The 24964-nt window shown below is 36.1% G+C and overlaps 1 protein-coding gene across 1 annotated transcript; it reads right to left on the bottom strand.

Annotated features, from left to right (window-relative positions):
• Positions 1-297: 297 nt before the first annotated feature.
• LOC105035580 (probable magnesium transporter NIPA4) lies at positions 298-23404 on the bottom strand. Its single transcript, XM_010911184.3, has 9 exons — positions 22982-23404; positions 17143-17199; positions 16411-16501; positions 16145-16305; positions 15844-15971; positions 15595-15732; positions 5051-5143; positions 851-956; positions 298-757 (listed from the first exon to the last, which is right to left on the bottom strand). Exons 1-9 carry the CDS (start codon positions 23151-23153, stop codon positions 651-653), a joined length of 1053 nt encoding a protein of 350 aa, XP_010909486.1. The 5' UTR covers positions 23154-23404; the 3' UTR covers positions 298-650.
• Positions 23405-24964: the final 1560 nt, after the last annotated feature.

Here is a 24964-nt window from a genome sequence, read left to right as displayed (position 1 = left end):
TAAACTTATGAAGAGTAGTTAGTAGATGTGTTAGCCATAACAGTTACATGAATAGATTACCTAGAGAAAACACCACCAAAATGGAGCATACTATTGCTTCGAATCAAGATACACCATGCTTGCATGTCACATACAAGCTCGTCTTGCAGGCACATACCTTCACTTAAAAGACCAAAACACTTGAGTTCTAAGCATTAAAATCTACAACTAGCAATAAGCCTTCTTACTCTTAGATATGACACATTAGGGCAATCCAAGCAGAGCAGGAAAAACCCCATAGTCAAAAACTCAACCATCTTTAGCAAAGTAATTTTTCAGCTTGCTGCACTATTCACATTAATACCAAAATATTTTATAGCAAAGTTTAGGACATGGTCCTAACTCCATGTTCAACAGCTAAGATTAAAAAGTGAATTAATTGGCAATTGAAGCTAAAATACATTGGATGTATAACCCATTGAGCCCCATAGGTCTTTACCACTGTCTCATACAAGGGGGACAAAACCTATTGGTTTAAGAATTTTGAAAAAGAGAGAAAAAAAAAAATCTATACTTTCCCAAGGAAAAATCTAGATTTTTCTTTTTTCCTCAGTAGGCCTAATGTAACCATGATGCATGTAAAGCCGATGGAAAGACAGCTCCAAACGAAATCATGGCAATCCGAGTGAGTCCTGACACCTGAGAGGAATGCCCTCAGTGAGGTAGCCATCTCCATCCGCACTCTTTTGGGGGCGCACAGATAGAGATGGTGAATGACCTGTGAAATAAATGAGCATTACACAGCTTCAATCACAGTTTGGAATGATTATGGTTTGAATCCAAAATAAATAAAAGCCACATGAGGAAATACCATCAGCCATGTCCTTGGTCTTGTGAAGAAGAAATGTCCCAGAAAGAATAGTGATAAAGCCACACATCTCTGTGACTATTTGTGTTGGATTTTGCCGATCCCAATCCTGCAAGTAATAACATGACAGTTTGACAATTATTTAATAATAATATACATGTACAAAGTCATCTTTACATGTCTTCTCATGCACCAAACAACTTACTAGGCTGTAAATAGATAAAGTTGGTGAACTTCGTGTCTGTGTGAGTAAGTGGGGAGGGATTTGAAATACCAAGACAAATGGAAGAACCTAGAAGAAATCGATCAAACATCCTTTACTTATATAATGAGAATGATATAAGAGATTTGATGTCATACATGCCTGGAGGCAGAATGCTTCTACATACTGGTTCAAATATAGTTATGAAGTTAAAGAAGATTAAATTGTCCGGGTCACGAGAATAAATCACAAGAGACCATCAACCAATTAATTGTCTAAAAAAGATGCAACCAGTGTAATTGTTTTCCGAGGGTGCACTTGGCTGCTCTAAAAGCACATCAGGTTCAGCATGTCTTGAGTTAAAAAAAAATGAAGAATCACAATGACGCCTGTTAACTTTATATTTTTATTTTTATCAATCAACACAAAAACCCTAAACTTTAAAATGTAGTTAGGATAGGAGGTGAAAGGAGTGTACAGGTTAATTTACAGATCAAATTTAAATTATTAACATGAAATTAGAAATGATGACCTAATCACATTGCTTTCATGTTCATTTTGTCCATTCACGATGCACCCTAAAAAAGAGACTGATATTTGAAGAGAAAAGGAAGCACAAGGACAAGAGAGATACGTGTAGAAGAACTACATGAGATTGTTATTACTCAAAATTCAAGTCTTCCATCAAACTAACCCTAGGCTGCCCGATATAACGAGCCCTTACAAAATTTATCATAAATAGTAAAACTCCTAAATTAAAGAAGAAGATACAATCAATTTTCAACATGCCTTTTGAAATCCTAAGGCAATTTGAATTATTTGATCTACTAAACTAACAAAAGAAATTTCCTAAAATGGAAAGTTTCCACTTCAGGAGGACCCTTGAAACAATGGAATTTGATGATGAAACCCACGGCATGGATGGCAGGAACAACAAGCTATGAATGTCAATTCCAAATAAGGGTTAAGTGCACAATTCTGATGGTCATATTGAAAGTTATGGCCACTTTAGTAAATATTGCAGAGACTTGCGCACCCATTACATCAATTATGCCGATTCTTGCCCTTCTTGCCTGATCTTCTTTCTCTAGTCAATTAACTGCTACAATGGCCACATCAATTCCCCATAGCTACCGGGTTTGAATCTTAATAGTAACATGTACTTGTGATCTCAACTCCAAAAGAAAAAAGGAACATTTGTTTATGCTCTAGATGGCGAGACAAGCACCCAGAGAACTAAGCATATAATCCTAATCAAGCCACCATTAACTGTACTATATTATTTGTAGCTTTATTAATAAGTGATTTCTTTGCTGCTCACATATATTATGCTATCACGTCTATTTTTTCACCATGACACTGGTCATTACCGAAGTGCTTGAATCCAATATAGGCTTTGTCATCTAGCTAAAATAGCATATAAATTTTCCATCTTGGTTCTCAAGTTGGAGTTTGGTATCCAGCCCCTTCTACAGTAGAACAATTACAGCTAGCTATGGCAATGCTGCTATTAAAAATTTAACCTTCAGAATATTCATATAACCTCCTCCAAAAATTGCAAGGAACCTAGATTTCAGATTGTGCATATTCTCTATTAGATTGATGGTACAATAATGGACAGTGATGGTACATGCAAAACTACATTATCTGGTGTCAATTTACTGGTTTATAACACTTCAAAAAACCATAAAAGGTTATTTTGAATTTGATCAAGGTACTAAATGTTACTCTTCAACCTCATCTGCTAGGTTGTTAGCCATTAAGCAGACTGATAGTATATGGCTTCTTTAGAAATTGTGTCACCAATCATGAGTGCATGTTTTCAAAATGTTTTGCAGTCGAATGCTTCTGATTTTCACAGTTACCTAGCAAGTCTAACATTTAAAGGCTATTGACATTATTTTGTCGATGCTATCAAATGGCAATAGATTTGTTTTTAATAAGCAAACCCTGGGGAAATAAAAGATGATCTTTTGACTTCCAGTTCAGATCTAAAAGCAATCAAAAACATAGTAATCCAACAACACAAATATTAATGCAAACTACCATCCTTGTAGTTCAAAAACCCTAAATATTGACCAAAATAATTGTCTATTAGAATGGATGTAGAAACAAAATTTTGTTTCCTTTACTTTATAGAGTCCAAAGGTCACATGATTCAGTACCCATATTGGACTTTTTAGCACACCATATCACCAAAATTTCTCATATATCTACCTTCTGCAAGCGACTCTACAATCAAAATTCTGCATATCCCAAAAGTTCACCATGCAGTGACTGAGGTAAAACATGTGCATATCCAAACATCGAGGTAATTTTACTGCATGACCAACTGCAGTTGGAGATATTGGTTCAAATAATTGAAAATAGATTGCAGATGTAGTTAAAACCTAAGTGGATTGTCACGAGACTTGAATGTAAATGGGAAGGAAATGAAGGTTGGTAAGGTTTAGAGGAAAGCAAGGAAGATAAGGATGAGACAAGACAATGCATGACTTGAGATGACTTTCTGAGAACATCAAAGTTGCCACAAGAAAAGAGAAAAGGCATCCTATTGGAATAACTCAACAAATTTTAATGATTACAGTTTATCTCTTTAAAAAAAAAAAAACAACAGTAACGAGTTTTAATGAAGAAAAGTGATGACCTCCTATGTTAAGATGAATGTTTTCAAAAGTTTTTTTTTTTTTTTTTTTTTGATCAAAGTTGATGACAGACACATACAGAGGGTCAACTCCATGACCAAGGACAAATTGCTGCATGGACATAGACATCAGAAATGGATTAGGACACCTGTCCAAGTGTCTGACTTGGCAAGAGGGAAGAAAGGAGACACGAGGATATGTAGAAAAATTAATTTTAAATAAAAACATATAGTTTTAAGTATTGCGCATAAGAAGACATTAGAAATATATTATTTATTAAGATCTTCCAATATGCATATTTCTCATCCAAACCTCCCAATTAACTTGAAGATTTTTAAAAAATGATTTGTGAAAGTATTTTAATATCTACATTCTTGACCAATCTTTAAAAAGAAGAAAAGGTCACTTTTAACACTATGGTAGTCAGTTAAAGTCTTGGTTGGAAGATTTCAACTCTCTGCCAACTCCTAGAAACTCCAATTAAACCAAAAAAAAAAAAGATAAGCACCCAAGTTTCTGACATGTCTGATACAGATTATATGACTTGGATGCAAGTGTCCAGATAACATAGTAAATGACTGAAGCTCAAACCCAAAGAGAAGCCAATGAGATTCTCTAGGTTGACCACTGAATCTATCATCCTGTTGGATCATGCTCAAAGAGAGAGATCTTAATATAAAGCAAAAACTATGTGTAACAGAACTTAACCTTTTCTTTTGACCCACTTAACCTTTTCTTTTGACCCACAGGCCACAACTTGAGATCTCTCTTTCTACTTGTGTTGCCTTTTGGGGTAGCTCAAATCAAAAGAGACACCAATGAGATTCTCTAGGTTGACTGCTGAATCTATCATCCTGTCGGATTATGCTCAAAGAGAGACATCTTAATATAAAGCAAGCCCTATGTGTAACAGAACTTGGACCTTTTCTATTGACCCACAGGCCACAACTTGGATCTCTTTCTACTTGTGTTCCCTTTTGGGGCATTTATAATATTATCAATTTTTTCTAAGCCTTCCAAAGAACATTAAAGAAACACAAGAAGGAACCTAATTAGAGACTTACCACTCATAATGTGAAAAGCTATGTTGAGGAGCACTAACAGGTGGGAGCAATGAGTTACATGTGCCTAAAACAAAAATAAACTTATGGCCTTATCTTTATAAAGTTGCCATTATCAACTAGTAATTGTGGGCGATCCAATGACTATTTACTCAGAAGTTGGTTCACATTTCATACTCAACTACTGATGTAATATCAGCTAGCATTTAATGTCAACAATAAATGATTCGATGTCATTACTCAAATAAAAGAAGCACAATTAAATACAGACTTGACAAAGTTTTACAATAGTTACCTTGAACATGATCACACTAGCCAAAATGGTTAAGGATGTAAACATCACATAGTATATGGGCGACACGACTGCTGTGTTGAATGTATCAAGAGCCTGCAAATAAAAAAAAAAAAAAAACTTTCAGCATGCTTGAAAGCATTAAAAACCTACATAATACCTAATAAAACTCTACCAAATATCAACCAATGGTTGTCAAGAACAAGAAATTTTGTCGAGTAACATGACATGGTTCATAGCAAACATGGAAGCATCATATTTCCTATTTCAGTTCCTTTACAGAGGTAACAATAGTTTAGAGAAAAGGTGAAAGCTCACCACCATTCCATTGAATAGATGAAATAGTATATAGGGCCTGAAAAAAGGAAAGAAGAGAACTGAAAAATGAGGAGGTTAAGGGCTATCAGTCTCATTCCTTGGTCCAAACAAACTATACACTCACCAAGTTCCCCACACACCAGATGCAACAACAGTTAGTTTCTTAGATTATACATTTGTGCATATTAATCAAACAAGCTTAAACTAGTTGCATGAGTTTAAACTAGGGCCTTTAAGGTATGTCTTTGAAGCGGCAGAAAAAAGGAAGAAGAGGTGATTTGATCGACGAAATTACACTTGGAAGATTAAAATGCAAATAGAAGCAAACTAGATTAAATAACCCTTTGTTGGGTGAAGAAATTCTCTCGACACAATCTATATAGTTATAGTAAAGCAATACACAGATATTAGGAGTGGCATTCCGTGTTGACATGTAAGATTATAGGATAATCTCCCATAAGTCATTGTCAATTTTTTTTATTTTTTAAATAAGAAAAATCTATATAATAATAGTAAAGCGATACATGGGTATTAAGAGTGACATTAGTGTTGACACATAAGATTATAGGATAATCTCCACAACACCATATGTCAAATATTTTTTTATATTTTATTTTTTAAATAAAAAATAAAACATAAATAGTATAATAAAAAATAAAGAATACACATAAAATTATAGGATAATCTTTTGTAATGCCACACATCAAGTTTTATTTTTTTATTTTTTATTTTCAAATAAAAATAAATAAAAATAAAAGCACAAATAGTATAATAAAAAAAATAAAGAATATTTTAAATTATTATAACTTAGTTTTATTCTAAAAGGGGAAGAAAACAATCTATCTATCAATATAATAATAGTAAAGTGATACACGGATGTTAGGGGTAGCATTCCTTGTTGACACGTAAGGTTATAGGATAATCTTCCGCAATACAATATAGGGGAATTAGAGGTGCATCCCATGTTAACATGTAAGGTTATAGGATAATCTCCCACAATACGATACAGGGGTATTAAGACAGCATTCCGTATTGACATGTCAGATTATAGGATATCTATATAAAACAGAAAAATGATATATGGATGTTGGGGGTGGCATTCCGTATCGATACATAAGATTATAAGATAATCTTCCACAACACGATACAAGAGTATTAAGGGTGGCATTCAGTATTGATACATAAGATTATAGGATAATCTTCGGTAACACCACACGTCAAGTTTTATTTTTTATTTTTTATATTTTTAAATAAAAATAAAAGTACAAATAATATGATAAAAAAATAAAGAATATTTTAAATTATTATAACTCAGTTTTATTTTAAATGGAGAAGAAATCTATCTATCTATCTATATTGGTGAGAGCAACCTTTAATATAAATCTACATCTATATAATAATAGTAAAGCGATACACAGGTATTAGAGGTGGCATTCCATGTTGACACGTAAGATTATAAGATAATCTTCCATAATGCCACGTGTCAATTTTTTTTAATTTTTTAAATATGAAATAAAAGCCAAATAGTATGATAAAAAAATAAAAAATATTTTAAATTATTATAACTCAATTTTATTCTAAAAGGGGGAAAAAATCAATCTATCTATCTATGTAGAATGGTAAAGCGATACATGAGTGTTAGGGATGGTATTCCGTGTTGACACGAAAGGTTATAGGATAATCTTCCGCGGCACGATACAGGGGTATTAGAGGTGGCATTTCATGTTGACACATAAGATTATAGGATATCTATATAATAATAGTAAAACGATACATGGATATTAGGGGTGACATTCCATATTGATACATAAGGTTATAAGATAATCTCTCGCAATACGATTCAGGGGTATTAGGGGTGGCATTCCGTATTGATACGTAAGATTATAAGATAACCTCTGACAATACCACATGTCAAGTTTTTTTTTATTTTTATATTTTTTACATAAAAAATAAAAACACAATAGTATGATAAAAAAATAAAGAATATTTTTAATTATTATAACTCAATTTTATTCTAAAAAGGAGAAGAAATGTATCCATCTATCTATATTAGTGATAGCAACCTTGAATATAAATCTACATCTATATAATAATAGTAAATCGATACATAGGTATTAGAGGTGGCATTCCGTGTTGACACATAAGATTATAGGATAATTTTCTGCAACACAATACACAGATATTAGGGATGGCATTCCGTGTTTACACGAAAGATTATAGAATAATCTCCGGCAACACCATGTGTCAAGTTTTATTTTTTTATTTTTGATATTTTTTAAATAAAAAATAAAAGCACAAATAGTATGATAAAAAAATAAAGAATATTTTAAATTATTATAACTCAATTTTATTCTAAAAAGAGGATTAAAAATCTATTTATCTATCTATATTGGTGAAAGCAAACTTTAATGTAAAATGTTATCATTATTATCAATTAAATTTCTGCAACATGGGGTTAAGTGCTAGTTTTATTAATACGTCAAAAGGATACCTATATTACATGTATATATAGGGCATGATCCCCTAACTTTAATTCAAGTGTTAAACTCAACATAGAATCATAATGGAAAAAGGACACAACAAAAAGGAAATATGCAAAAATTATTCTACCATAAATATATAAACCTAGCAGAAATTCAATATTGTCCCTCATGAAAAATTTATAGAAAAATCCGACGAAAACCTCTAAACCCTATTTGCTCACACTCTCACTCATGGGATGGAGATAAATCAAATATTTGCTTGTTAAAATCTTCACCCATAAATCCACTAGCTCCTATGAAGGTTGGCATGGTTTGGCTGGTCACGGTACCTGTTGGCTACAACCTGTGCTGCATCAGTCTCTCTATCTTCCAATAAACCTTCCACATTTCATGGAAGGCTCCTCCCTTGCCTAATGTAGTACAAGAACATCCAGAATCACTTCATAGAGGACTAACATCAAATCAACAATCAATGATGACATTTTGCTTAGTCTTTCCATAAAGTCTTCCCAACTTAGAATGTGCTCCATAGCTAACTCCATTTTAATGGTAGATAAGAACTCTAACACCCATCATGATCAAACATAGCCTTTCAGTGTAGAACAAAGTTAAATATCTCAAATATATGTCAAAAAGTGATTTTGTCTAGTTGTGCTACATGTATTGTTTATTATGTGGTTTTAAGTAAAAAATTTGGTCTAAACAATCTCATGCACCTACCATAGAAAACCAAAATAAAATAAGACAGATGTATGATTTCATCAGAATCATGTTTGGCCTAGTTCATCTCAGATCATAGTTGTTACAGCACCTACCTAGGCACCTAAGGGGGCACCTAGACACCTCACTAGGCCTGGGACACCTAGGCGAGGCCCATCTGACCAGCCGATGACACAAATAGCCACATAGGGTTCTAGGTGCCCACCTGGGCTAGTAGGCATCACCAAGGTCTTCCCAGTTTCATCATGCGCTTGCCTAGCCAACCCGAACAATGCCTAATCTGACCCAAGTTGCCCAACTAATTCGAGCCCAAGCTTGACTCAACCAATGCAATGGTGGTTTAAGATTGGGGGCATTTTTTCTCTTCTGCTCGCCACCTCTACAATTCTCTTTATGTTCTGCAGCTAGGGATTAGGGCTCCATTCCACCACCCAACCACTTTCAACAATGATGGGAGCCAACTGATGGTGATAGGCAAGGATCTAAGAGGCCTCTCTTAAGTCCATCTTTCTATCTGTCTATCTATCTACCTATCAATCTATCTTGTTTGCTTTCCAGAGAAACAAAATAGAAGAAAAAACAAGAGATCAGAATTTGATTGTGCTGAGCTTGTCACTAGGCTTAGGAGCACCCATCACCTAGGGTCACCTAAGCTATTTAACAACTATGTCCCAAAACACTATAAAAGAGAACAATACTTCAAAGCATTGCAAAGAGTATACACCATCAACAACTTTGAGGGAAAAAGAGAAGCTTGATCACAAAAAAGGTGAAAAAAGAGAATGGATGTAAGGAAAAAAGCTAGTTGAAAATATACAACTTGTGATGATCTATCATCTCATAAGTTGAGATCAAATAATTGCAAGATTAAAGAAAGAAGTGTGAAGGACAAGATGCATTTTGCCATTTATAATTAACAAGATGAGATCTAAAATTCCTATTTTGCATTTTATTGACTGACATTTAATTTTCTGATTTTCACACTATTTTTAGAAAAAATAGTAAAAAATTATAAAAAATAATTTAATTGACAAAAAATATAGAATATGCTTTTGATAATTATGAGAACAATTCTAAACTAATTATATTGCATTTTGTTCACCAACAAAAATAGAATAACTTTAAAATTATAAAATAAAGTTATTGATGAATAGAGAAAAATATGATAAAATCCTCCCATTCTGAAATATGCATCAAAGAAAGTCTTTTTGTGATCATTGATTCAAGTAGATGATATGCAAGGAGCACTAACTTTTAATTGGCATAGAGCTTCTGACAAGAAAAATGGTTAGAAAGAATTCAATCTCAGGTGGCACCATGGAAGGATAGGCTTAAAAAGACATTACTGGTTATGCAATTATTGTGGCATGGATGATGAAGCAGGTGTGTCACTTAGTTTAAGCAGCAGCTGGCAGGCAGCTATTGTGATGTGCGAAAGTATACCAAGGTGCCTAAGGAGGTGAGACAAGCAATAAGGGACCATCCATGGAATCTAAAGGAAGCAAAGCAGGTGACCAAATACAAGCAGACTCAACAGGACTGCAAGGCAGACTAGACCAGTGATTAGCATGGCAGGGATGGGAAGGTAGTGGAAGTGAGTAATCTTCCATGCCTCCATGCAAGCACAGTAAGAGTATGAGGCCATACGGCATGGACACTTTGGATCTTCGTATTATAAGAGGGGTGGTGGGTCCAGTGCATCTAGGGGACGGCATACAACTGAGGACACTCCCAAGCCATGTAGGACCCATTCGACCAGAGGAGGTGGCTAAGGGATCAAATCCCTATTCAGTTATCTCAAAAAGGAAAAGGAAAGAATAACAGATCAAGTGTCACCATTTATGACATCGAACCGACAACCAACCCAAACCCAACAACTAAGCAGCTCTGGATAGATGGACTACATCAAGAAGGATAAAAAGCATGCAATAGGGGCTGTCCTAGCCAAGTGGTTCCATTACAATCAAATACCCTCTTGGGTTGCAGCACATAGTTTCTTCTGGAACATGTTACCGAAGTGCAGAAGCAGGGTCTAGGCATTAAGCCTCCCACTCCACATGAAATACACAGGCCATACTTGAAGGCAGAGATTAAGGGTTGCAGAAGTGGATTGATGGATATATCAGTTACATGGTGTGATAGTGACATGTGATGGATGGCATGGGCCAACTAGAAGCATCATCAACTTCCCAGTATTGCAACAAGCTAACTTTCTTTCAGACCTCGATTGATGCATCTAACTGGATCCGTGATTCTAACTACATCTTTGGTCTAATGAAGAAGGTGATTAAAAATGTTAGGCCACAGTATTTCATCCAGGTGGTGATAGATAATTGTCCCCAATACAAGCAAGCAAGTTAGGATCTTATGGAGGACATGCAACAAATTTTCTAGACACCATGTGAAGCCTTTTGCATTGGTTTGATGATAAAAGGTACTGGGGATCTACCATGAGTGAGGGTAGTTGTTGAGGATGGACAAGTTATCTCAAGGTATCTATACAATCACACATGGGTCCTCGCATTGATAAGGCAATATCTGGGTGAGAAGCTACTGATGCCTAGTGCAACTCAGTTTGCCATGCATTATATAGCTTTGAAGAGCATCCTTGATAATAAAACCGGTCTCAGAACTATAATTACACGCAGTGAATGGATGATAAGGATGACAAATCAGCCAAATGCACGAGAATGGAGGGCTTACTTTGAACAAAGCATTCTAGGAGAATGTGCAGATGTGGTAAATGCAGTGAACCTTCTGTATATGGTGCTGCAAATGGTTGACCATGAGAAGTTTCCGCATATATTGTTCTTTATCCAAAGATGCAGGATGCCAAGCAGCAGAGTATTGATGCCATGGTTGAGAGGAAGGCAACCCCATAACTAGGGATAGATGGAACCTACAAATGGGCATGGAGTTGCACTTGGTAGGTATAACAACCAAGTGGTTCCTTGGTGAATCATTTATTTAACTGGCATATCGAACATCTTCATGATTGTAATTTTGTGCTTTGCTACAGGCAACCTACTGGTTGAATCTAAAGTATCAGTATCAAAAAGATAGAGCCCCTAACAAAGAGCTGCTGTGGGCAATCAGGCAGTAGTGCAATTGTTAGGAATGTCAAAGAGGATGGTTAACCAAATATTTTTTCCATCCCCATACCAAATGGAGCAGTTTTAACTGAAATTAAGTGGAAATGGTTTCAATAATGGGTTTAAAAATTAACCATTCAGTTTCGGTTTTGGTTTCGGTGACGATTTTGATGATTCTCCGACTAGAAACCAAACCCGATACTGAATTCGACACAGAACCCAAAATCGAAAACAAAACCGAACATACCCAATATTTAATACCCTTTATATTTTGTACAAACACAAAATATTATACTATGAATTTGGTTAGATTGTGGATTGTGTTACGGAAATTATGATGATATCTTTAATTTGGTTATTTATATGTGAAAACTTTGAAATGAATAGAAGAAAATAGTTTCGGTTTTCCGGTTTCATTTTTGGTTTTAATATTTTTTTCGATAGTGGTTATGGTTTTTTATTTCAAAAACCATTTAATTTCAATTTTTGGGGGCAATAGTGGATTTCAGTTTCAGTTTTGATTTCGGGGACAATGGTGGATTTTGGTTTTGGTCTTTTCACTTGCTGCACCAAATATGCCCTGTTGACATCCCCAGCAACAGTTCCCTAATCAGGGCTACGTTGCAAAAACAACTAGTGAGGTAATATATATGGTCATTTACTACAGTTCACATTTAAATGATATACAGCATCAATTCCAGTGTATCTGGTCAGGGAAAAAAAAATATTCCACAAGAGATGCAGAAGTTTCAAAGAAAATGGAGCACAACAATCAGTAAGCAGGACATCTTCAAGTACCTTTAGGAAAATATCTAGTGGGGAATCACAAAGTTTTATTGCAGTTGAGACTTATGCCATTGTAAACTATTTGGTTACAAAGCAGTGGTGGCTGCAGCGGGGCACCAATGCACCTAAATTGAGGAGGATTGCCATCCTAGTCCTTTCACAAACCATCTCATCTACTGGGTAAAACCGGAGCACGTTTATCTTTGCCCTAATCCATAGTAAGGTACGAAATTGGCTAACAAGCAAGCGATTGCACAGTTTGGTGTCTACACACTACAATATGTGACTGAGACAAAAGCATTTGAACCAAGGCAAAGAAAGGAGAGAGTAAGACTCATTGGACGATGACTTTGTGATGAGGAAGATCTGATGCATTGATGCTATGGTGGATCAGCAGTCTCAAGAGACAGGTGTTAGATGAACTAGAAAATCTGCCACGACTGGACAAAGACATCATGAAGGAGTTAGGGGTGCAGAATGCAAATAGATAGGTAAAGCAGCTAATCTTACCCACCCAAGGTGACTCAACAAGAGAATTGTCAGGAATCTAAGCATTCTTATCAAGATTCAATCACTAGACGTTTGGGTCATGTCGCAGTGCATAAGCCTCTAAGGCTAATCAAAGTAGCAAGAAGGGCAAGTCCAAAAGGAAAGCAGTAACTGATTTGCTAGAGGCAACTGATGATATAGCAGTCTAAGAAGATGACAATAGGACTCTAGAGTCATCTCGACTTATCTAGAACATCTTAACAATGACAATGATGATGATAATGATTGTTTGAGAGATGGGTCTGGAAACCAGTATCAAGGATGGGCAGTCTAAATGTTGTAGTGGTGGATATTCTTAGGGGCTCGGTCCATTCATTGGCAAGGCAGGGTTCTCGCACACCATGCTAGATACAGACCACAGGGCATGAGCTCAAACTAGATTTGGAAGGGAGACACTCCTATTGGAGGAGAGGATAGAAAGGTAGTGCAACCAGGAGATAGCATTCCATAAGAGGAGAGGATCCATGGGTGGTGCAATTGGAAAGATGCTGCCCTATAGGAGGAGAGGATCTATGGGTGGTGCAACTGGGGGCACACAAGTTCAGGGTTATGGGGATAGGTACTTAGAGAGGTTGGATACTCATCTGTTGAAGCTATTTTCAAGCATACGAGGATTATATGCGCACCCGACACATTAGAAACCAAGCTAACGAAAAGGATTAGACAGGTGACAAAAGGAGATGGGAAGCAGTATCAAAAGACTCAAGAGTTGTTATGTAGATTAGAGGGTGTTAATGCATTAGAGAGCAACAGTGGATGGCAGATCTCATCATATGTCAAAGATGGATCTCCTAGTCAATCGAATAGTCAAGGTGGACATTATGCTCCAGGCACATATAATCTGTTTGACTTCTTTTACTCATCATATGGCATGACATCTGACTCTGAATATTAACCCTCCTATAGATATAGCTGTAGCCAGAAATCGGAGTACAGTGCTGCTTCCTACTACCCCAAGCATGGATAGACAGGTTTCAACTAAAAACTAAATATACACGCATCTACAGCATCAAGACCATAGCCCGATCATTATCCAACATCTTATAACGAACAGCTATGGGGACAACATCCAGGCCAAAATAATGTTCCAAGCCTGGACTACCAGCAAGACTTGGATGTGCATAAGAGGTATCGAATTCCACATAGATTAGACTATTAAAGCAAGCTACTATTATTTTCTTTTAATATTATATTTTATCTGTCATTCTTCACTCATAAATATTGTTGATTGATACTTAAGTGTTCATACCATTGTTGACACCCAATTATCACACAACCATTAAAAACATCCTTCAAATATTAAAAGATACAAAGCAAGTTGGCCTAAACATCATCATGCATAAAAAAATAATGAAAATAAAAAATAAACAAAATTTTATCTTTGGCCATATGGTGTGGTACTCGTATGAAGCCCTATATTATGTGTTGGCATGGGATGGCCTGATGGCATATTGGTCCAGCCAAAAACCGGTACTGACACACAGGCAAGAAAACTGGTAGGTTTTTATTTGCTAAGGTAATTAATGAAAAGGTGAGAAGAATCTATGCATAGCTGTTATTGGTTTTATTTAAGCATATAGTTACAATGTATGAAGAAAGCTTGGTAAGTACTAGAATTAGAAAGAGAAGTGAGATTGGAGGCACGTGTCATAGGCTAATAAATAATGATGCATTGATGCTGTAGTAAGGCCAATGACTTTTCAGTAGAAGTAATCCTACAGCAGTGGTGGCCTTCAATCCTTAGAAACATAGATGTACTTATTGTTAGCACTCAAAGGAAAAGGGCAAGGTGAGCCATCTGCAATGTAATGTTGACTGCTTATATGGGAAATTCATCAAACTATAAATTGGAAATGCAGCAGAGAAACCTTCTGGAAAAAAATCCAACTAATTTGTACTAAAATAGATTATATAAAGTAATGGAATTTGGAAACCATAGCACACACAATTTGCAGATGACATCATATTAATTGAAAACGTTATAATATAGTTGGATCTTATATAGATATCCTAGAGAAAAATTTTAAGTAAAAATCAAGATGAAATATGGCCCTAGTCAACAGGATGCACAAAATTAGCATAAACTTTGTGGTTCATCAAACAAAGTGACAATGTAAAACATATTAAAAAACAACAATGGAGAGTTTCAAATAGAAATTTGAAGCTATCAACTTCTCTGTTCAAGAAGGTATAACATGAATGGTCCAAGAAATATAATCCTGAGCTTATATGCCATAATGCACTCCATCATTCCTCAAAATCCAAAGTTTTCTTCCATATAAAGTTTAATCTCTCAAAAATCCTGTGAAAATCTGACTCAGAGATCAAATAGATAAGGCCCTTCCTATAAGATTTATTAGAATAATCAAAAATGGAATTTAAATACATAGTTTTCCTCATTCTTTCCTAGGATCTGAAAGTGTGACTATAAAAGAAAATGAAGCACATTTAGTTTCATCTGCACATCCATGACCACTGTTATCTGTAGATTAAAAAATTCACATGCTATGAAAATATATAACAAGCCATACTTGAGGGTAAAATTCATCAGTTACAGATACAACTACACTTTTTTTGATGACAGAAAGAATAGCCATACCTTGTTGAGATAGTTCATTTGAGTAATCACACATGCAGCTACAACTATTGTGAAAGCCCAAGTTTCAGGATAAATTAACTGATTCATTCCCGAAAATGTTAACTTCAGAGCTATTCCAAGAGCTTTCACACTCATAACCTGCCCAAGTAGAAAATTAAGGAAAAGAAAATACTATGGTGACATCTGAAACTCATCTTCAAGAATGCAAAGCTAAGGTAACTGAGATGAGCTCTTTATACAAGAACATACCGATAGAGAACCTATGAGAGAGCAAACACCAATGTACACCATAATGTGTGTCTGTCCGTACTGGGGGATAAAATGGAATATAAGTACAAAAACAGCAGCAATTACTACCGCTGCATAGAACAGAAAAGCTGCCAAAACAATAAAGATGCCTTAGCCATTAGAATTAATCATTATATTCATTGAAAAAAAGAATGAATAACTTAAGCCTGTGTAGTCACAACTGCATTAAGATCAATTAAATGCATGCAAAGGGAGATGACTAATCCCTCATAAAATTGGGATAAAGGAAAACAGCCAAAACCTGGTTCGGTTGCCAGATCCCATACTTCCTTCACAGATTCAATCTCACGCTCCTGAGGGGCATGGAGAACAATTGTGGTTGACCCCACAACACAAAGAACACAACCAAGAATGCCAAATACATGGAGCCTCTCCCGTAATATGATATGTGCAAGGGCAGCACTGTAAGACAAACAGTTGGTGATAGTACATAGAGATATTAGAAAATGCACAGAAAAAACATACTAGCTAATGCAAAGGTTATTTGAAGGTGACAATGGGACATGCCTGATGATTATGCTAAGTGCACCAAGAGGAGTGACCAAAATAGCTGGAGCAAATGCATAAGCTGCAAAATTAGCAACTTCACCAACAATCACTGTTGCATTAGAACCAAATTGTTAATATCCATTCCCCTGAGAGAGAGGGAGGGGGCGAAGGAGAGTTTAAAAACCCACTTATAATCAATTTAACAAAGAAATGGATACATTTTACAGTGCACAAATGATTAAACTTGAAAAAAAATGCTTTTCGACAAAATTCTCACCAGCAACATGACATGAAGTGTATTACTGTAAAGAGCCAAATTCAACAAAACAAGAAAGCCAAATCCATGATAGTCAGGACGAAGCTTGATGGTTATGGTTACAATATCACTATAAAAATCAGGCAAGGTGATAATTTCAGAACTAAATGTGTGACAAGTGCATATTTTACAAATTACACCATGATATTGAATGAGAAGAGAGATTTCAAGAAATGCCAGATTTATTCACTCCAATCTTGCTGGATCTGGTGTAGCATAAAAGAATTCAAATTACAAAATGATTCACCTTATTAGAAGGAGAAATTCAAACATGATTTCTTCAAATAACCATTTGAATACACTTAAGTAGTACAAGACAATTCCATACAAAAAGTTAACTGCACAGCCAGAAGCCTGCTTTAAAAATTGAAAACACATTTCTTTTACAAAGAAGAGAGAGACACCACATTTGATTCAAAGGACCAAGCACTCACTTGTTATCATTCCCACCCACCAAAGTGGTTCGTGCAAGTAAGAATAGCCCCCAGCTCCTGTTGTGAGGTCAACATAAGTTAAAATACTTCAAAGAAAATCACTATCCAAAAAAATAAATCCAAAAGGAAGCTGAAAATGGAAGACAAGTAAAGCATGCAGCAAACCCATTAATCCCTAGAGACATAATCAACCTTATTACAATCTTCTAAGATGGAATGCATTAATTTTCTCTACTTTTCAAATCATCATTGAAGCATTTAACAAAGAGCAGAAAATGTTTCAGTTAATGTGCAGTGCTTTCCTTGATGATATAAGTATTCTTCAGCTTGCAGCTATATCTGAAAGGTCTATGGACTCAAGAAGTTTACCTTTTCAAACAGGTAGCAACATTCAAGTAGCTTAGACTTGCTTTGCTTGGGTGTGGGGATTGGGAACTGCAAGTGACAACAACCACCAAACAGCCAGCATGCAGGCAAAACATGGTACAACTACAAATGACAAAATTTGGAGTTGGGGTGCTGCATGCGGTTGAGACCTTACAACAAACAGCTAGTAAGCAGGCACAATATGCACTACACTGAGGTTGCATGTTAGTTTGGTGGTAGGAAGACAGAGTGAGCTAGCAATGTGGCATTACTTACAAGCACTGCAAACCTTGGAGCTAGATAAGGTAGGCCATCTTAAGGATCAATTCAGGCTATCCGCCCAGCCATATTGTGAGGAACTCTTCATGATGAGTGGAGCACAATTGCTTAGATACTAAGCGAGGACTTCCACCAAATGGATGAAGGGCACGTGCACAAATATTATATTGAGGAAAGAATGATCATGGGACAGACAAATCAAGCTCCTCACAAAGATAGGATGGATGCCTCATGTTGGAGACAAACAGCAAGTCCAATGCTGGCATGTTTAGTCTTGTATAGAGATGATTCCTAAGCCAAAACGGGACTAGGTTAAGGCTTTGAGCCAGTAGAATGAGCAGCTCTGCGGCTAGTCCAAAAGCTCTGGCATTAAGCTGAATTAAGGCAGGATTTAGGTTAGACCAAGGGCTTGACTGAGACAGCCCCATTGCAGCAGTAAGCATGAGAAGCAAGAAAGTTGGTACAGAGATTCTGGTTCGAGTAAGGATGATCGAGCAAGACTGGCTCTGATACCATGTCATAAATCAACAATGTGGAGAACATGTTCTACATTCCATTAGAGCATACATCAAGAGTTTGTGTATAAGGTTACACTAATGATGTGGTGAGGTATTATATAAACATACCTACATAAGTGATAAACACATCAATGGACAGAACTTTGTTTGTGACCCTAACAACATTAATCGAATATGTTCACTATAATTTGTTTCTTAGTGGTAATATTATATTAAATTATAAATTTACCTTTTCCCTAGAAGTGCCCTTATCAAACTCAATGTTGGAGTGAGTAGTAACAACTAAATACAATGATACACAAGCAACTTCATATAAAACCGCATGTTGATAATCTTCAGAATAAAAATTTGCATCCAAAAAAAAAAAAAAAGCTAAGTTGACAAACAAGAGAAAACAACAAGGTATGACCAATACTCAACTCAACTAAGCCTTAACTCAAACTCATTGGAGTTGTTACATGAATCCTTTGCCTCTATTCTGCTCGATTTACGGCCATACCTTCTGAAAGATATGAGGTATCAATTCCTTCCTTATGACTACATCCTATTTGATTTTTGGTCTATCTCTGCCCCTCTTCATTTATCCTACATATATCAAATCACTCCTTCATACTAGTGCATCTCTCAACCTCTGTTGTACATGTCCAAACTATCTAAGTCATTTTTCTCTCAATTTGTCCTCAATTGGTGCTACCTTTGCATTTTACAAATTTCATCATTTTTTTTTTAACTTTTCTTGTATTACCACACATCTATCTTATTATTCTCTCCAGCCGCACTCATCTTGCGCACATGTTGTTTCTAATTGCCCGATATTCTATACTATAAAGCATAGCTGGTCATATGGCTATCCTGTCAAATTTTTTCTTTCAACTTGGCAAGTATCCTACGATCACATAATATCCTAGTTGTACTCCTCCATATCAACTAACATATTTTAATCCTATGGATAACATTCTCTTTAATCTTCCTTTCTTTATGAATGATAAAATCCTAAATATCCAAAATGATCACTCTTAGGAATGTCATGGTTCTCAATTTTCACTCCACCTTCATCATTCTCTTATTGTACTAAAACTTGTTTCATATACTCAGTCTCAGAAATCCTTGGATTCTAACGCTCTCCATAATTCCAACTTACAATTAACCTGACTTTAGTTCCATCCACAAAACTATATCATACATAAATAGCAAGCACCAAGAGATATCATCTTGAATGCACATAGTAAGCTCACCCACAACAAGCGCAAAAATAGCAAACAAGGTATGACAAATGAAGTGATAAAAATGAACAATCCATCCTTCAGCATTTGACTCTTAACTTTTTTTCAACTACAACAAATATGATCTCATGCTTAAGTAATTAAGTTTATAAAGGTCCACTAAATCCAACCCCTCCCACCCAAATGAAACCCACCCCGACACCACCCCAACCTCCCTCCCTTTAAATCGAAAAAGAAGCTTTCAAGTGGACTTGGGGAAAACTCATAGAATGAAAAATTAAATCAACAATCCACTAAAACCACCAAGAAGGATGATATGCATAAACTATTAAAAAATTAAGAAAAAAAAAACTCAAGTTTATTGATTAAAAGGAGAGCCATGTATACTGATGGTATATTTGTCTACATGGCACTTAGGTAGGTCAAATGCTGGCATGGGCCCAACTGCCATTTAGGCCTAGGAAGTCAGGTTTTTTACTCTCTCTTGGGATGGAACATGCCTCACATAGGGCAGGCCAAGATTGGGCTTGTCAAGTAGACAATAATGACAGCCATCATCTCCCATTGTGCCCAAAAACCGAAGTTCGACAAATGTTGGTAACTTTTGAATAGAATGTCTAGATAACTTTGTATGAAACATCCATCATTTGAATATGTTGCTTGCAGCATTAACTTGAATTAGTAAGCTTTTCTTTAGATGACAAATTTATATTTTTCCTAACAATTTCTAGGGAAATTTTGTGCTCTACTAGTTAACATGTTATGCTACAGCACTATTAGTCCCCTGATAAATGTAAAAATTGTTCATGTGATGTACTTTTTATTTCCTTTAAAATTTTGATTTGTTTCTGGTTTTCATGGTTGTTTCCACATATGTATAACTTTAGTTATTTTTCCTTATCATTTACCAAAAAATGATCCGACCAAATGCATGCTCTCTACCGAAGCAGTATGCACTCCTTTGACAATGCCCATAGCATAACAACCTTTACATATGTTGCTCCAGATGCCCAAATATAATAAATTGATCAGAGTTAGAAGCAACCCAAGCTTCTTACTGAGTCTAAAGAAGCTAGCAATTGAACTAAATTCCATGAAAATGACAAACAGGAACTGGCATCTCTTTTCCTAGAAGAATCATCTCGAATGCAAGAGTAGCACTATAGGACATCTAAAATGGACAAAAATGATTAACAATTCAAATGCATAGTAATCCAAGTCTTCTCACAATGGGAAGTAAAAATGTATGATTTCATTCCGGCTAATAAAGTAAACTTACTGTTATTCTATACCATCTTCCTATAGTGAAGGCATAAGAAGAGAGAAAATCTAAATTTAAATTTTAAAAACTTCAAATTCTAGAAAACTAGAAATCAAGATTCTCAAACTACTTACTTCAATCCCAATGTTTCATTTTTCAAGCCAAGTCCTAGTAACCACCTCCCTCACTCTTTCCCACTCCCTAATCCTACACCCATGTTTTGGGTGGGTTCCTTTTTTAATCAAAGTAACTAAGGTACCATTCAATCGAGGAAACAATTGATTTTATATTATTCACTAGTCGCAGTGGTAAAAGGAACTCTAATAGGAATTTTTTAAAAATGGATTCAGAACTATAACTTATCAGACCCTGCACGTAAACATCTAAAGTTAGCTAGAGCATGCTTCTTTTTTTGGCAAATATAGTGATAGATGTTTGCATGTCTCGATGAGTCTTGGGAAGCTAAATTTAATCCTTGAAACTTTTTATTTTTAATTTTCCCAGCTTTAGTCGTTATTTGGCCTAAAAGCTGTTTGGATCCACAATACGTCAAACAAAACACTTAAACATGTCAAGCAATTTTAGGTTATCTTATGTTGCAAAAGAGCTTGAACTTAATAGAATTTGACAAAAGATAGGAAACTACTGCACACAAGGTTCACCATTCTAGTGCATACCGTATCGTACTAGGCATAACATACCGTATCAATACCAAACAAATACTCGGAACAAGAGGCATACCAAGTATAGGTACACTGAACCAGTCTCTATATCACACTGTACCAACATGTAATGGTATAGGATCCACTACCAAAATTGTAAACCTTTGAATGTACATATCTTAGGATTTAAATAACATAATCTATATATGGTGGGGAAATGCAATGCCTATTAATGTTTTCATTCCCGGCAAGACAAGGAGGCCCATTCCTATGACAAAACTAGGCTCGGATGCAGCAGGACACTGAAACCCATCCACGACGGGAAAAGGAGGAGGAAAGAAAGAGAAAGGGAAGAAGAAGAAGAAAAAAAAAGGGGAAAAGGAAAAAAGAAGAGAATAGAAAAGAAAGAACAGAAGAAAGAAGGGAAAGGAAAAAGAAAAATAAGGAAGTAAGGAAGGAAGGGAGAGGAATAAGGAAGAAGAAAAGAAGCAAAGGAAAAAAAGGAAGAAGAAAAAGAAACAGAGAAACAAAATAAGGAAGAGAGGAAAGAAAGAATGGAAGGAAAGAAGAAAGGGAAAGAAATGAGGGATACCTACTAGGATGAGGGCCACCAGGATGGGACAACAAGGCGACCCATTCCATGGAGAAACTCTAATACCCTCATCCCACAAGATTTAAAATCTTGATAATTGTGATAGTTTTGTATAATATAATATTACCTTACTTTATGAATTTCCAGGTTATCTTTTTTTCTCATCTTTTCTCTCAGTAAAGATTCCAAACTTTCACCTAGCACGTTCTGTTCTTATTGTTATGTTCTTTCTCATAAAACGTTCAACTGATCACTTAGCACCGCTATAGAAATGCAGTACTATAAAAGTGAGACTGCTAGTCCATTGACTAAATAATAATTAAAGATAAATTCTACAAGTCCTTCTCATTATCAGATACCTGGAGGGAAAAAAAACCATTCTATAGTTGATGAAAAACAAACTTTCCAATTGAGACATTTTTTGAAGTATGATCTCCATGAAACTAGTTTCCTTATCCTTCCTCTAGCAAAAATTAAATTTGCATCTGTATATTATGTATCCTCCCATATAACTCAAGTACAAATTTTGCATACACATATATCTCATTTAGATTCAACATGCTAGGCATTCAAACGTTTGCTCAAACTCATCATTTACTGCTGAATACATCCAAGTGTCAACTCTCCTACCAAATAAATGACTTCATATAACACAATGCAGCAAAGCCCACATAAAACCCTTAACATCAGCACCATACCAAACCAAAAACACTCTTATCCTACTAAATTGCAAGATAGAATGTAGCATTACAGCTCAGATTACCAAATTCCGCCAAATCCTGCACAAAGACCACCAAAGAAGATAGAAGATAGAACCATTATCACATAACATCTACAGAAAACTATATCATTAAGAATCCACAATTCAATTGAGCAATATTGGTCAACATTACCACCAAATGAAAAAGAAAAAAAATATATGGGGATCTACCAGGTACCTGCCCTAACCCCAGAAGCACCCGCCTTCTTCAAACCCTTCTTCTTGACGATGAAGCTGGCGCCGATAAAGAAGCTCGAGGAGAGAGCGAGGATGAGGCCCTTGATGTTGTCGGCAGACATCCCGGTGTAGGACTCCACCCAGCTCCTCCCCGACGACGCCTCCGGCGCCATCGCGGAGAAACTCTATCAATCTGGCCGCTACCGCGAGATCCCCGCCGCTCGTTCCGCAGTGTCGGCCATGGCGGCAGCGGCGTCTCGTCGGCGGGAAGGAGATGCACCCCCACCGCTAGAATCCCGGACGTCGGGAGCGGACAGGCGGCGGAGGTTCGGATCAGCGGTCGTGGTGGGTCGTCGCCGCTTCTATCGCCGTCGGTCGCTTCGATCTTCTCCGAGATCTAGCGGCGGTGGGCGGAGGCCTCGCGGAGAAGCAGAGAGAAGACGCATGCGGAGGTAAGCGTGGGAATAAAAATGGAGGCCCAGGGGCCGAATTGGTTTCTTAGCTTAACGTCATGGGGTCCAACAACACTGGCTGCTAGTTGCTGCAAGGCAACATTGGTGGAGTTTAAGGGCTCGATACGAAATACATGGGTGAAGTTGGTATATGAATCAAAAAAAAAAAAAGAGGAAAATCCAGCAGTAGATGAAGTGTAAACGTCTATTTAACTAATAAATTTTTATTAAAAATTTTAAGTTTTGCAAGATGGACCATGATGATCTTGAGAAGCAAGTATTTACTTTTCTCCGTACAAAATCAACCGAAAATTCATGATTTATGCTACTAAAAATATCTAAAAATTAAGAATTATATATTTAACTAATCTCTAATCTATACATCAGTTGCATGTAAAAATGAAAAATTTATTCTATTGATATGCTAGAATACATGAGAAAAAAGTTAGATTGAGAATGAACCTTATTAATCATGATTTGTACATGCCAAATCTTGTATAAATCGAAAATCAATAAATTTTAATGCTTGAATCATAATATAACATAATTTCATGTTATTTTAATTATTTCACTCTCTCAATATACATGTTTGAAACCATCAAACATATGATTTTTGATTCTAGATATTTCCAGTGGTATCAATAAGTGATAAATACCATAAACATATTAATAGAAGCATCAATTTGTAGATTAATTCATCTTTATTTTTTAGAAATTGATGCTTCTTTTTAACTTTTATAGAAAAGATGCCTATCAATGTAAAGAGCTTGATTTACAGGTTAAAAGGACTCAAATTGGATTCAAATTGAAGACTGAAAGGAGATTAAAAAGACTCCAAAATCATGCCCAAAACTGGCCCAATATTATGCAGTCCACATGGATTTCCACGCCATCTACGGGGCCTAATGCGGGGTCTACACACGTTGTCGCGTGGTGCATAGGTGATGGAGCGGGAGTTCACACGCAGGAGGTCACGGGTTCACGAATGCGGGTTCAGGCATGGTTTGGGTGCGCTTTATGGACCTGATGCGGGCGAGCGGCTTGGTGCATGGGGCATGCGAGCGGGTGCATGTGGGTCTGACCAAGCAAGTCTGGGGCACAGTTTGAAGGTTTAAATGAGGGTTTTGATAGGCTTCAAGTGGACGAGCGAGCGTCCGATCCAAGGCACGATCTTTGCAACTTCATGCAAGAGCACGGGTTCAAGTGGGATGCTTGGGACTTGGTTCACATAAGACGCGGCTCGAGATGCAGATAGCAAAACGACAAAGATCTTAAGTTTTTAAAAAGATTTTTTGACCATCCTATATAGTTTAAGTTAGATTTTTAATTTTGATCATCTACGACAGTAATCAAACTTTGATACCATTGTCAGAAAATTTGGTACGTTTGTTTTTAAAAAAAAAATCAATAAAATATATAAAATAAAAAAATTAATGCTTATTTCTACCTTATATTGCTTTACTACTTTCTAGCTAAATTACTTTATTTGTACAGTTAAGTGGTTACCTTATTTTATATAAGTAATTTACTGC

Source organism: Elaeis guineensis, chromosome 8 (genome assembly GCF_000442705.2).
Source record: "Elaeis guineensis isolate ETL-2024a chromosome 8, EG11, whole genome shotgun sequence".
Classification (NCBI taxonomy): domain Eukaryota; kingdom Viridiplantae; phylum Streptophyta; class Magnoliopsida; order Arecales; family Arecaceae; genus Elaeis; species Elaeis guineensis.
The sequence above is the reverse complement of the archived record's forward strand: the minus strand, read 5'-3'. Positions and strand labels throughout refer to the sequence as shown.